Here is a 15429-nt window from a genome sequence, read left to right as displayed (position 1 = left end):
TTTCTCATGGGTAAAAAAACTAGGCTCCATGAAAAGTCTCCAGCCAGGACAAGGCATGCCTAAGGTGAGCAAAACGTCAAAGCACATTATTGGAAAAATGGTGAGGGTAGGATCAGATTTTGAAAGAAACGACACCTGGAAATAATATGACATGTATACATGTAAATCTTGACAAAAGCATGTAAGAGCGTGTAACATAGTAGATCAATAATCTAGAGAAGGTTGTGAGGGTCAAAGTTGATCATTCAATGAATCCTTATGATACAAATAAATTACATGGCAAGTAAAAGTCCACAAGGGTTGAATTTCATCAATAACTAGTGTTTACATTAGATTTGGTTTATCTGAGTACAGGTTCATGATACTAGGAAAAAAGGGCCTTGCTAGACAAACGGGCCATATTAGAAAAAAGCCTTGTTTTCTTATAGCGCCTAGAGTTTGATTAACATAATACATTTTTTACGGTGTGAAAAGTAGGTGTTCCTTAGACATTTTCAAACTGAGGAGACGGAGATGGTCCTGACTAAGATATCCAAGACGTGGTAAGTGTGATATTTTGCACATATATAGACTTGGCTTTCAAGATATCACACAGCATTGATGATGCCAGGGCTGGATAGGGGATGAATTTGCGTAAAGATGGAAAAAGACCCTTGGTCCGTATCACTCTTGCAAGAGTTAAGCCTAGTTTCAGATGAGCAACACTCCGAAAAAACTTGTTATGTCCCTTGACATCAGGATGGCGTCTGAGAAGTGTGGCCAGTGTGAACAGGCCCTATATGTGAACATACCCTTAGTTGAAGGAAGGTTAAGAAGGGTGATTAAGGAATCCTATAAATAAGACCCTAGGCTCATCTGTGAGATATCTTGTGTGATCAACACTTGGTCTATAAACCCTCGACAGTGCTTGCCCCCACACCCAAGCTAGGGTGTGGGCTAGTGGTATGGGACACCAGAGTCCTTGAGGTGAATGACTAGGCTGGAGTAGCTGCAAGCTCCTAGGCTCGGGGATGAGCCAGTTAGGCTCCGACTTGGGAGTTAGTCAGATCGTTTTAAGGGTCGGTTGTTACGTAGAAAATTGCTGACGGCACCAATTCAATATAAGGAGCTAAGTGTTACGTCAGACCAATGTGAACATGCCCTGTGCATGAACACTCCCTTAGTTGAAGGGAGATTAAGAAGGGTGCCAAGTTTTCACAGTATTCCAAAATCTGTGCAAAGCTTTCTCCCTAGTTTTGATGAACGACATAATGCCCTCTTTCCAACACTACTTGTATAACGTCAGAATTTGGACTGAAAATGTTAAGACTCCAAAATGGAGATGCAGCATGTCTCGTTCTAACTAAATGCGTCTTAAGTGTTGTGGCATCATATTTTTCGAGGCAACCACTGTCATAATGATCATACTGTCAAGCTTTTGGCAATAATCTTTCAAGAGCCTTCACTGTCAAGATCAAAAAGTTGGATGCCTGATGCCCTGCAGATACTTACCATCCAACTCAATATACAAACCTTGGCAAGAGCCACCCAGTTTTTTTACATCCAAAGCTCCTCTTGGCAATATATGAATGATCAACTCGCCTATTATTCCACTGCAGGCAGCCCTCAAAAATTACTTAGCATTTCTTGCACAAGTCAAATTTCTCCATTTCTTGGCTTCCATGAAAAATAAGTTGATCATAGGAATTTTACTTGAGGAGTTTCTACAACATCAAAGAACATGGTCACAGCTGCAAATATGGAACTAGACATAAGTGGTGGCAAGAGAACAATCAGTGTTCACAAAAATTCGCAGCTTCCATTGTCAGGAAAAGAAAAAGGTAAAGTTGCATGATAAGACTCTCACTGGCAATTAACAGACATAGAGCATGGAAAATTAATGAATAGTTTTCTGTTGAGAAATATGGTTTACCAACTTCTTGGAAGACCAGCTTTTTCACGTGCTGCATGGTTAAATGGCCCCTTCAACTCCACATTAAGCTCCTGAATGAGGTCTGCTAACAATTGGCACCCATGACACATGCTACGGAGATATTAATAAAACAACAAATTTCGGCTTTCTTGCTTTAAAACCTGCAGAAACTTGCAAGATTTCACCTAATGCCCATAGAGAGTCAAACAAATGCATCTTTTGTGTGTGAATTCCCACAACAGACTTCACTAAGCCCTCATACTAAAGCAAAGACATTGGTTCAGAAATAGTGATAGGACCTACAATGCCTTGGGCAGCTACACGGGTCTGAGAAGGACAGAGTAGCTGCTCTAACCTGTCAGAACGACTTTATATTACTCCGCATCGACCCAATTCCACATAAGTAGAAGATTACTTGAATGCAGTTGTGTCAACCTTGCTAGCATGCATATCTACGTTTGAGAAGCGCATAAAACTTTACCTCTGAAAGTTTTGTCAGGCACTCTATCGATCATTTTGCAGACTGTCAAGAACCAGGACACACCCACAGCAACATGGGCAAGCTCTTCCTCTGCAATTTGGTTGACGATGCTTGCAGAACGCACGTCGCCCCACCCAACTAGACGACCTGCCAGCCTTGGCCCAGAGTCTAAACCCCGTGCTTCCTGTTTGATATTTGAATGATTTTGAGGGTGCAATTAATGCTGCAGAAACAGAAAATACCAGATAAGATGTCATTTCAAACGAGTCCATTACCTGCACCATAGGTACAACAGCAAGTCGTGCCATTACATTTGTGGCAGACTTTTGGCCTTCACCAACAAGCATATCATGAGCTGCCATATCTCCATACCTGGGAGAGCATACCAAAGACAATGTCACAATTTTAAAATTTTAAAACAACAAAAGAAAAGAACTTCAAAATCTCCATCAATCGATACCCACTGAAAACCTAGCTCTGATAAACGCTGTGCACACCAACTAAAATGGCGACTTTCATCATCAGCAACATGTGCAAAGTCAGAGAAAAACTGATGGCCAAGCACTTGGCTGTCTCCAGAGAATCTCACCACCGTATCCCATGCCAAATCAACAGCATTGAGCTCAATATGAGCAAGTATGTGCAGTACATGAGCATTTCGTGGAAGAGGTGAATTTCTAACATCCGGAACTTGCTTCAAAGGAACCTGTATGTTCTCTCTCTCTCTCTCTCTCTCTCTCTCTCTCTCTCTCTCTCTCTCTCTCTCTCTCTCTCTCTCTCTCTCTCTCTCTCTCTCTCTCTCTCTCTCTCTCTCTCTCCTCATTCTCATTTCATTTTGTTACTTTTATTACTCGGACTTTGTATCAGCTCCACCACATTGTAACTTTTAGGTCTCATAGGTCACTTTGGCCTTTTGAAGACGTTAATATAACATTTCATTTCATTTCTCTCTCTCTCTCTCTCTCTCTCTCTCTCTCTCTCTCTCTCTCTCTCTCTCTCTCTCTCTCTCTCTCTCTCTCTCTCTCGCTCGCGTTGCTGCCCCTCCCGCAGCCCTGCTGCCCCTCGCGCTGCCCTGCTGCCCCCGCACCTCTCTCTCTCGCGCGCTATCCGCCCCTGCCCCCCCCTGCCGCTCCCGCCCCCCCCCCCCCCCCCCCCCCCCCCCCCCTCTCTCTCGCGCTCCCTGCTGCCCCCGCACCCTCTCTCTCTCTCTCGCGCTCCCCTGCTGCCTATCGCGCGCCCACCTCTCTTGGACGTGTGCTGATCCAAGAGAGCAAGATAAGCACGCTGGAAGACCGAGTGACAACCCAAGAGGAAGAGATCGATTCACTCAAGAAAGAACTCGCCGAAGCCCGATCAAGAAACACACTGGAAGAGGGCGAACTGCAACCCTCAATAATTGAAGAAATCAACACGATCAAGGAACAAGTACGGGCCATCAAAGAGGGATAAGAACAGCACAAAGAAATGACGACTTCTTGGGTGGATGTTCTTACCAAAACCCAACAGAAGGCGGACGAAGCCGAGAAATGGATCAAGGTGGCCCAGAAAGGGAAAGACAAGGAGATAACGCCCACATCCACACCCAACAACATCATTAACCAGACACTAGAGGAGGAGCAGAGGAGAAGAGTGCGCGCTTTACATGTGAGAATTTGCGGTCTTAAAGACAAAGGCAATGTGGACGAAGAGGTAAAAGAACTCACAGCCCTGATGGGGATTCATGAGCCGACACACACAAGGGCATGGAGAGTGGGCAAAATAAAGAAAAATGGAGGCAGTGGAGAAACCTCAAAAGAAAGAGCACTCATCCTCCATTTTCCCTCTATGGAAGCAAAGAAGTCTTTCTTGAAGAAAAGACCAACTCTTAAGGAGACTGGCATCTTTCTCGGGGACGATCTCACCCTCTCGCAGATCACTCATATGCAGGAAGTAATGCCGGAGATTAGAGCGGCAAGGGGGAAAGGCAAGATCGCTTTCTACCGAGACGGAAAAGTAGTAATACTGGAGTGACGCTCCACATGACGGTGCGAGACTTATGGGACCACACTCAAAGTAGTTGCCTAGAATTGCAATGGATCTATGCGTCTTGATGTGGGTGCTTTTGAGGATAGCTTTACTGGAAGAGACATCATTTTCTACTCTGAGACACACCAGGCCTCGGGGCAATCCATGCCTCACATCAGTGGATATAGGTGAGAGACAGCCTACAGACAGGAGACACGCTCAGAGCACAGAGGGCGGGGCTCGGGAGGAGTGGCAGTGTTATTTAGAGAGGATCTGCAGCCACTAATACATATAGCCCGCAGGGACGAGCAGGCCAGGTACATGTGGGTGAGACTGAAAGCAGAGACAGGCAGATACCTCTATCTAGCTATTTGTTACTTTCCCCCGAGCACATCAGTTTATGCACCACCTAAGGGACAATCCCCTTTCTCTATTTTAGATGACGACATATGGGAGTTCTCTAGAGACGGTGACATTATCATCCTCGGGGACTTCAATGCTAGGATTGCCCATCACCAGGCAGTGTTTTATGATACTTCAGAGGAGATGCTAAGAGAGATAGATGTGGCAGATACGGGCCTTTCCAGACTATCACACGATAAGGAATATACTGAGTATGGGCGACACCTGATAGACATGGACACTGCACATGGATTGGCCATCTTGAACGGCCTACAGAGATTTCCTGCTGCGGGAAGTTTTACATGCTTCCCACACAGACATGGAGCCAACACGGTGGACTATGTCATGGCACAACCGAATCTCATCTCTAGTATCCAAGATCTCACAGTTGGGCCTAGACCGGCCGAGGTGGCAGTGGATCATGCTCTGGTGTCAATGACCATCTCTTTCCTATTCAGTGTAGCACACAGGCCACGAGTAGCAGCCCCTACTCGCTACACATTCACAAGGGAGACGGACACTGTATACATGGACGGAATCTACAGACGCCTATGCACTGAGAACCCGGGGCGGCCTCTGGAGGAGCTAACTACTATACTGACACAGACATTACATGAGGCAGCAGCAGAAGCATACCCACACACCCAGCCTGAGCAGAGCCGCCGATCTGGGAGCATGCCTCAGAACAGCTGGTACGATGAGGAGTGCCGCCAGACTAGAGCCAGACTTCAAAGGGAGGGGCTGTTGGGGGACGTCACTCACAGACAGTCACAGATGGACTTTCGACGCCTGGTGCGGCGGAAGAAGAGGGCTTTTTTGGCCCGACTCGAGCAGGATCTATATCAGCTATTCATGAGTCAAGACTCGCGTGAGGCATGGCGGCTCTTTCATGAGCAATCCCCCCCCCCTTGCTATTTCCTCCATAGAGAACTGGGGTCAGTATGCATCATCTTTGTACACAGCACCTGAACAACCGCCCCTCCCCAACCCCCCCGACCCATGCCCACATACATGTGTCTTTTTCACCATTGAGATGGTGAAGAAAGCTATTGACAGGATGAAGACTGGGAGAGCATATGACCATGAGGGCCTAGTAGCTAAGCATTTCATACATGCCAAAGACCTACTAGCAGAGCTTCTAGCAGTTCTGTTTAACCGTGCCATGTGTAAGGGCCTACCGGACACCTGGAGCCTATCTACGATAGTACCTATCTTCAAATCAGGAGACCCCATGGAGCCTGGGAATTATCGCACTATTATGATCAGGCACACACTGGCACGTTTGTATGCATCCATTCTTGAGCAACAGCTGAGTAGATGGGCAGAGAGGGAAGGAATGCGTGCAATTGGGCAGGCAGGATTCAGGAGAGGCTTCTCTACTCTTGACCATATCCTAACACTCAGGGCCATCATTGAGGAAGGCAGATCTCATGGGAGACGGATCTATTGTAGCTTTGTGGACTTCCGCAAAGCTTTCGACACGGTACCCAGAGCTAGACTGATGCGCAGATTACAAGAAATGGGAGTACCCACAGAGCTCATTTGGGGGATCATGGCATTATACAGATCAGTAGTAGGGCATGTACGCACCCCGGAGGGACTCTCAATACCGGTTCACTCCACTATTGGGGTGAAGCAGGGTTGCCCACTCTCTCCTACTCTTTTCGGTATGTATGTGGATGAGGTTTCTGACTACATTGACAAGGACGGGGATAAAGGTGCACAGTTGGCAAGGACATGGATTCCACTTTTGTTATATGCGGACGATATTGTGTTGATCTCCAAATCCCCAGAGGGAATGCAACGCCAACTGGATGCTCTGCATACGTTTGCCCACGAAAGTGGTTTGTCTGTCAACCTTGGTAAAACCAAGGTTATGGTGTTTAATACCACCCCACAATGGATCAGGAGATCAGCACCTACATTCACATACGGCCAGGAGACTGTGGAGTACACAGACGCTTACACTTACCTTGGAGTGGTTTTTACTGGACCCACATTCTCACTCAGAAGAGCAGCAGAGACCAGACTGACTAGAGCCCATGCAGCATTGGGTAGATTGGAGAGGATGTGTTCGCAGGTTCAGTTTCAGGAACCCCGGACGAAGCTCTGGCTCTTTGACACCTTGGTGGCCTCAGCATTGCTCTATGGGGCTGAGATATGGGGACCTTCATTGGATCACCACGGGAGGACAGGTCGCACAGACGGATGGGGGAACATGGAGAAGCCTCTCGTCTCTATGATCTCGTGGCTCATTAGAGCCAAGGCATCAGTACCACGGGCCATTATTCGTGCAGAGCTGGCGGCCCCCCCACTAGTGGTAGAGGCGCTCACCAGATCAGTCTCCTTCATAAACCGCACATGGGAACTTCCCAGAGACAGATATGCTCGCATGGCACTTGAGTCCTCCCGACAGTTAGCCATACAAGGAGATACAACACGCTGGTATGGGGAGATGACATCATGGTTTCAGGCGCATGGGTTCAGCATAGACAGGCTGCCACCATTCCAGTATGCATTGGATGCACCATCTCTCATTCTTACACAGTCAGAGATCACCAAGCTCATTCGCCAAGACCTGACCCAGCTAGACACCAGGAGGACATGGATACAACCAGCACAAGAACTGGGCACGAAGATGGATTTCTACAGAGACCATCTTCTCCAGCTTACGGAAGATGGTTTTGTGATGAGACCCACATACATGGATACCCACCTGTCTCATGGGATACGGTGTGCTATTGGCCAGTTACGCACATCGTCTCACCAGCTGCGGATTGAAACCGGGAGATATAGCGGAGTACCAGCAGAGGCCAGGACATGCCCCTTGTGTGACATGGAACCTGAGACAGAGCTGCATTATACTTGCCGCTGCCCCGCCTACTACGAGATACGAGGCCGCTTCCATTGCTTGTTCAGAGAGGGGTTTGGACCACTCTCAAGAGTAATGGGATACGAAGATCAAAGATGCTTGGGTCTGTTCTTGCTCGAGCTGCGCAGACACAGAGAGAGCCTGATGAATGGCGAGGCTAACCAGTCTCAAAGACGGATTACAGACTTCTTCAGAGCAGACACGGGACAGCCGCAAGAGCCACTCCCACAGCAGAGCTCCCCCCCCCCGTCTCACACCAGAGGCACATTGATTGACCGAGCGATTGAACTAGGGAAATCCAGGCGCCTACGACTGCGCAGGACTACACAGCATCGACGGAGGCTTTGTCAAAAGATTCAGAGCATGCTGGCCAGGCATGCACAGCGACCGGTCAGACTACTAACCATGGAGGAAATTGATGAGATCCGCCAATGACCAATGCTAGATCTTTTGTGATTCAGCTATCCCAACTAGCCGCCCATTCTTGCTTAGTTTTTCGGCTTAGCTCACATCGACCTATCTAGAATCCCATAATATATATCTTTGTTTTGTACTGTTGATTAGGTTATTTTGTTACTCTGACTTTGTATCAAATCCACCACCTTGTAACCTTCTGGTCACATAGGTCACTATGGCCTTTTGAAGACGTTAATATAACATTTCTCTCTCTCTCTCTCTCTCTCTCTCTCTCTCTCTCTCTCTCTCTCTCTCTCTCTCTCTCTCTCTCTCTCTCAGCCTTCACCCCACCCCTACCCACTATTTTCTTTTCAGTTCTTTGTACTTTTTGTACCCAAACCTGGTATCAGATTCACCACATGTAACCTTTTAGTCTCATAGGTCATTTTGGCCTTTTGAAGACGTTGATATTACATTACATCTCTCTCTCTCTCTCTCTCTCTCTCTCTCTCTCTCTCTCTCTCTCTCTCTCTCTCAATGAAGGCGCACAATGGAAGAAGGAGAATTAAGGCGGATTCACAAGCACTTAGAGAAGAGGCCACAGCCCTCAAGCAAGAGCTTGCGGATAGAGTAAGCAATGGACTAGAAGAAGGGGAATTCCAGCCCTCGGTGATAGAGGAGATCAAGGTCATCAAGGAGCACGTACGGATGATCACAGAGGAGGAGAAACAGAAGGTGGTAAAGACGTCTTCGTGGATGGATGTGATCACGAGAACACAGAAGAAGGCGGATGAGGCCGAGAAATGGATAGAAGTCGCTAAGAAAGGGAAAGGGAAAGAAACCACATCAGTCCCCACTCCTACAATCATCAACACGACTCTAGAAGAAGAGCAGCGAAGGAAAAGACCGAGATGATGTGGAAGGAGAAGTCGAAGAACTTCTCCGCATGATGGGTAGTGAGGCTACTCAAACAAAGGCATGGAGGGTAGGGAAGAAGACACAAGGCAATGGGGAGACTTCAAAAGGGAGAGCTTTAATCATCTGTTTCCCATCCATGGAGGCAAAGGACTTCTTGAAGAAGCGCCCTACACTAAAGAAAACGGGTATATTCCTTGGAGATGACCTCACTCTCACACAGCTTGCGCATATGAGAGAGGTAATGCCAGAGATTCAAGCACCAAGGGAGAAGGGAAAGACGGCCTTCTACAGAGATGGCCGGGTGGTGATTGTAGAGCGGCGCACCACATGATGGTGAGAGACCCATGGGACCACACTCAAAGTTGCCACCTGGAATTGTAATGGATCTATGCGCCTTGATGTGGGTGCTTTTGAGGATAGTTTTATGGGAAGAGACATCGTCTTCTACTCTTGAGACATATCAGGCCCCAGGGCAATCTATGCCTCACATTAGTGGCTATAGAAGGGAGACAGCCTGTAGACAGGAGACACGATCAGATCACAGAAGGCGGGGCTCAGGAGGAGTGGCAGTGTTATTCAAAGAGGAGTTGCAGCCATTGATACATATAGCCCGCAGGGATGAGCAAGCTAGGTACATGTGGGTGAGATGGAGAGCAAAGACGGACAGATATCTTTACATTGCTATTTGCTACTTTCCCCCGAGTACATCAGTTTATGCACCACCCAGAGGACAATCCCCCTTCTCTATTTTGGATGATGACATATGGGAGTTCTCTAGAGATGGTGACATCATCATTCTAGGGGATTTCAATGCTAGGACTGCCCATCATCAAACAGTATTTTATGATACTTCAGAGGAGATGCTGAGAGAGTGGGATGTTGCAGAGACGGGCCTATCCAGGCTATCACAAGATGGAGAACACACTGAGTATGGACGACACTTGATAGACATGGGGACTGCACATGGATTGGCCATCTTGAATGGCCTACAGAGATTTCTCGATGCGGGGGGGTTTACATGCTTTCCACATAGACATGGAGCCAACACAGTGGATTATATCATGGCACAACCGAGCCTCATCTCTAATATCCAGGATCTCACGGTTGGACCCAGACCTGTTGGTGTGGCAGTGGACCATGCTCTTGTGTCGTTGACCATCTCTTTTCAGTTTAGTGTATCACACAGGCTACGGGCAGCAGCCCCTACTCGCTACACCTTCACACGGGAGACGGACTCTGTATACATAAATGGGATCTACAGACGCCTGTGCACGGAGGAGCCAGGACGACCTCTGGAGGAGCTTACCACTATACTGACACAGACACTACATGATACAGCAGCAGAGGCATATCCACATACCCAGCCTGAGCAGAGACGCCGTTCGGGGAGCATGCCCCAAAACAGTTGGTATGATGAGGAATGCCGGGACACTAGAGCTAGACTTCAGAGGGAGGTGCTTTTGGGGGACATCACTCACAGGCAGTCACAGATTGACTTCCGACACCTAGTGCGGCGGAAGAAGAGGGCATTTTTGGCTCACCTAGAGCAGGATCTATACCAGCTATTCTTGAGTCAGGACTCACGTGAGGCATGGCGGCTCTTTCATGAGCACTCCCCCCCCCCCTGCCATCACTTCTATAGAAGCATGGGGCCAATATGCATCATCTCTGTACACAGTTCCTGAGCAGCCCCCCCTTCCCGACCCCCCCCCCCCCATCCATTGCCCACACACATGTGCTTTTTTCACCGCTGAGATGGTGAGGAAGGCCATTGACAGGATGAGGACTGGGAGAGCATATGATCATGATGGCTTAGTGGCTGAGCATTTCACGCATGCCAGAGATTTACTAGCAGAACTTCTAGCAATTATGTTTAACCGTGCCATGTGTGAGGGCTTGCCTAATACTTGGGAGCCTATCTACTATTGTACCTATCTTCAAGTCGGGAGACCCTATGGAGCTTGGGAATTATCGCACTATCAGGATTGGACACACATTGGCACGGTTGTACGCATCTATTCTTGAGCAGCAGCTGAGTAGATGGGCAGAGAGGGAGGGGATACGCGCAGCTGGGCAGGCAGGTTTCAGGAGGGGTTTTTCTCATAGTTACCCGGAACGGGAAATCGGAACGGGGAACGGGGAACGGCAACATGCATGAAATGCCATTCCCTGTTTCGGATACTCACGTTTGAAACACGGAACGGGGATTCGGAACGGGAAATTAGGATGGGAACGGGGAACAGGGACCCGAAAATGGCCATTCCCTATTACTATGGTTTTTCTACTCTTGACCATATCTTGACACTCAAAGCCATCATTGAGGACGGAAGATCGCGTGGGAGACGGATCTATTGTAGCTTTGTGGATTTCCGCAAAGCATTTGACACAATGCCCAGAGCTAGATTGATGCGCAGATTACAGCAGATGGGAGTAGCCACACAGCTCATTTGGGGGGTCATGGCATTATACAAGTCAGTAGTGGGGAATGTACGCACCCCAGAGGGTCTATCCACACCGGTTTACTCCACTATTGGGGTGAAGCAGGGCTGCCCGCTCTCTCCTACTCTATTTGGTATGTATGTGGATGAGGTTTCTGACTACATTGAGAGAGATGGTGATAGAGGTGCACAGCTGGCAGGGACATGGATTCCACTATTGTTATATGCTGATGATATTGTGTTGATCTCCGACTCTCCGGAGGGGATGCAACGTCACTTGGATGCTTTGCATAGGTTTGCCCAGGAAAGTGGTTTGTCCGTCAACCTTGGTAAAACCAAGGTCATGGTATTTAATACCACCCCACGGTGGATCAAGAGGTCAGCGCCCGCATTCACATACGGCCAGGAGAAGGTGGAGTATACAGATGCTTACACTTACCTTGGAGTGGTTTTTAGTGGGCCAGCGTTTTCATTGAGGAGGGCAGCAGAGACTAGATTGACCAGAGCCCATGCAGCATTGGGTAGATTGGAAAGGATGTGTTCACAGGTTCAGTTTCAGGAGCCTCGGACGAAGCTTTGGCTCTTTGAAACTTTGGTGGCTTCTGCATTGCTTTATGGAGCTGAGATTTAAGGACCTTCACTGGATCATCACGGGAGGACAGGCCACAGTGATGGATGGGGGGACATGGAGAAGCCTCCGGTCTCTATGATCTCGCGGCTCATTAGAGCCAAGGCTTCAGTACCACGTGCTATTGTACGAGCAGAGCTAGCTGCCCCCCCACTAGTGGTTGAAGCGCTCACCAGATCTGTCTCCTTCATACACTGCATGTGGGAACTTCCCAAAGACAGATATGCACGCCTTGCACTTGAGTCTTCTCGACAGTTAGCCATGCAGGGAGATACAGCATGCTGGTATGGGGAGATGACATCATGGTTTCAAGCGCATGGGTTCAGCATAGACAGATTGCCTCCCTTCCAGTACTCACTCGATGCGCCCTCTCTGACTCTTGCACAGTCCGAGATCACCAGGCTCATTCGCCAGGACTTGACTCAGTTAGACACCAAGAGGACATGGATACAGCCAGCACAGGAGCTGGGCACGAAGATCGCTTTCTACAGAGAGCATCTCCTAAAGAGCATCTCCTCCAGCTTACGGAGGATGGTTTTGTGACGAGGCCCAGATACATGGACACCCACTTGTCTCATGGCATACGATGTGCTATTGGCCAGATACGCACATCTTCACACCAGCTGCGGATCGAGACTGGGAGATACAGCAAAGTACTAGTAGAGGCCAAGACATGCCCCCTGTGTGACATCGAGCCTGAGACAGAGTTGCACTACACATGCCACTGCCCCGTCTACTACGAGATACGAGGCCGCTTCCATTGCTTGTTCAGAGAGGGCTTTGGACCATTCTCTAGAGTCATGCGGTACGAGGATCAGAGATGCCTGGGTTTGTTTTTGCTCGAGCTGCGCAGACACAGAGAGAGCCTGATGAGAGGAGAGACTAGCCAGTCTCAGAGACAAATCACAGACTTCTTTAGAGCTGCCACTGGACACCCGGAGGAGTTACTACCATAGCAGAGCTCGTTGCCTTAAACAAGAGGCACACTGATCGACCGAGCGACTGAGCTGGGGAGATCCAGACGCCCACGACTGAGGAGGACTACACAACATTGACGGAGGCTGCATCAGAGGATTCGGATCACTTTGGCTCGACATGCACGACGCCCGGTCAGATTACTGACCATGGAGGAGATTGATGAGATCCGCCAGCGACCGATGCTGGATCTCCTGTGATCCAGCTATCCCAGCTAGCTGTTTAGCTGCTTAGTTCACACCTAGCAGTTTAGGATTCTACAGTATTTTATTTTGTCATTATGTCATTTTGTCATCTTGTTACTCTTGTTACACTGACTTTGTATCAGATCCACCACATTGTAACTGTGTGGTGTAACTTTCTGGTCTCATAGGTCACTTTGGCCTTTTGCAGACGTTAATATAACATTTCATTTCATTTCATTTCATTTCTCTCTCTCTCTCTCTCTCTCTCTCTCTCTCTCTCTCTCTCTCTCTCTCTCTCTCTCTCTCTCTCTCTCTCTCTCTCTCTCTCTCTCTGGGATGTCACTCACAGATTGACTTGCGACGCCTGGTGCGGCGGAAGAAGAGGGCTTTTTTGGCTCGACTCGAGCAGGATCTATACCAGCTATTCTTAAGTCAGGGCTCATGTGAGGCGTGGCGGCTCTTTCATGAGTAGTCCCCCCAACCCCCCCGCTATTTCCTCCACGAAGAGTTGGGGTCAGTACGCATCATCTTTGTACACAGTACCTGGACAACCGCCCCTTCCCAACCCCCTCGATCCATGCCCACACATGTGCTTTTTTCACCGCTGAGATGGTGAAGAAAGCTGTTGACAGGATGAGGACTGGGAGAGCATATGATCATGACGGCTGAGTCGCTAAGCATTTCATGCATGCCAAAGACCTACCAGCAGAGCTTATAGCAGTTATGTTTAACCGCGCCATGTGTGAGGGCCTACCGGACACTTGGAGCCTATCTACGATCATACCTATCTTCAAGTCAGGAGACCCCATGGAGCCTGGGAACTATCGCACTATCATGATTGGACACACACTGGCACGGTTGTATGCATCCATTCTTGAGCAACAGCTGAGTAGATGGGCAGAGAGGGAAGGAAGGCGTGCAGCTGGGCAGGCAAGGTTCAGAAGAGGCTTCTCTACTCTTGACCATATCTTGACACTCAGGGCCATCATCGAGGAGGGCAGATCTCATGGGAGACGGATCTATTGTAGCTTTGTGGACTTCCGCAAAGCTTTTGACACAGTACCCAGAGCTAGATTGATGCGCAGATTACAAGAAATGGGAGTACCCACAGAGCTCATTTGGGGGATCATGGCATTGTACAGATCAGTAGTAGGGCATGTACGCACCCCTGAAGGACTTTCTACACCAGTTCACTCCACTATTGGGGTGAAGCAGGGCTGCCCGCTCTCTCCTACTCTTTTCGGTATGTATGTGGATGAGGTTTCTGACTACATTGAGAGCGATGGTGATAGGGGTGCACAGTTGGCAAGGACATGGATTCCACTTTTGTTATATGCTGATGACATCGTGTTGATCTCCGAATCTCCAGAGGGAATGCAACGTCAATTGGATGCTTTGCATAGGTTTGCCCACGAAAGTGGTTTGTCTGTCAACCTTGGTAAAACCAAGGTTATGGTGTTTAATACCACCCCACAGTAGATCAGGAGGTCAGCACCTACATTCACATATGGCCAAGAGACTGTGGAATACACAGATGCTTACACTTACCTTGGAGTGGTTTTTAGCGGACCTGCATTCTCACTCAGAAGAGCAGCAGAGACCAGACTGACTAGAGCCCACGCAGCATTGGGTAGATTAGAGAAGATGTGTTCGCATGTTCAGTTTTAGGAGCCCCGGACGAAGCTCTGGCTCTTTGACACTTTGGTGGCTTCAGCATTGCTCTATGGAGCTGAGATATGGGGACCCTTCATTGGATCACCACGGGAGGCCGGGTCGCACAGATGGATGGGGGAAAATGGAGAAACCTCTCGTCTCTATGATCTCGCGGCTCATTAGAGCCAAGGCATCAATACCACGGGCCATTATCCGAGCAGAGCTAGCGGCCCCCCCACTAGTGGTGGAGGCGCTCACTAGATCAATCTCCTTCATAAACCGCACATGGGAACTCCCTAGAGACAGATATGCTCGCATAGCACTTGAGTCCTCTCGACAGTTAGCCATGCAAGGAGATACAACATGCTGGTATGGGGAGATGGCATCATGGTTTCAGGCGCATGGGTTCAGCATAGACAGGCTGCCACCATTCCAATACTCGTTGGCTGCACCATCTCTCACTCTTACACAGTTAGAGATCACCAAGCTCTCCGCCAAGACTTAACCCAGCTAGACACCAGGAGGACATGGATACAGCCAGCACAGGAATTGGGCACGAAGATGG

The 15429-nt window shown here is 48.7% G+C and overlaps 1 protein-coding gene across 3 annotated transcripts in view; it reads right to left on the bottom strand.

The window, feature by feature from the left end:
* Positions 1-15429, bottom strand: part of LOC147451882 (diiron containing four-helix bundle family ferritin protein, putative (Protein of unknown function DUF455)) — a 43752-nt gene that overhangs the window by 7908 nt on the left and 20415 nt on the right. For all 3 annotated transcript variants that reach the window (XM_086517768.1, XM_086517767.1, XM_086517766.1), the window contains exons 2-5: positions 2858-3099; positions 2669-2765; positions 2394-2577; positions 1913-1994 (exon numbers count right to left, since the gene is read on the bottom strand). In XM_086517768.1, the coding sequence (XP_086373894.1) occupies positions 1913-1994; positions 2394-2577; positions 2669-2765; positions 2858-3099 (605 nt within the window). The remainder of the gene's footprint in view (positions 1-1912; positions 1995-2393; positions 2578-2668; positions 2766-2857; positions 3100-15429) is intronic.

Source organism: Adiantum capillus-veneris, chromosome 8, assembly GCF_014529385.1.
Source record: "Adiantum capillus-veneris isolate H3 chromosome 8, ASM1452938v2, whole genome shotgun sequence".
NCBI lineage: Eukaryota > Viridiplantae > Streptophyta > Polypodiopsida > Polypodiales > Pteridaceae > Adiantum > Adiantum capillus-veneris.
This window is presented reverse-complemented; position numbering and strand designations above follow the sequence as displayed.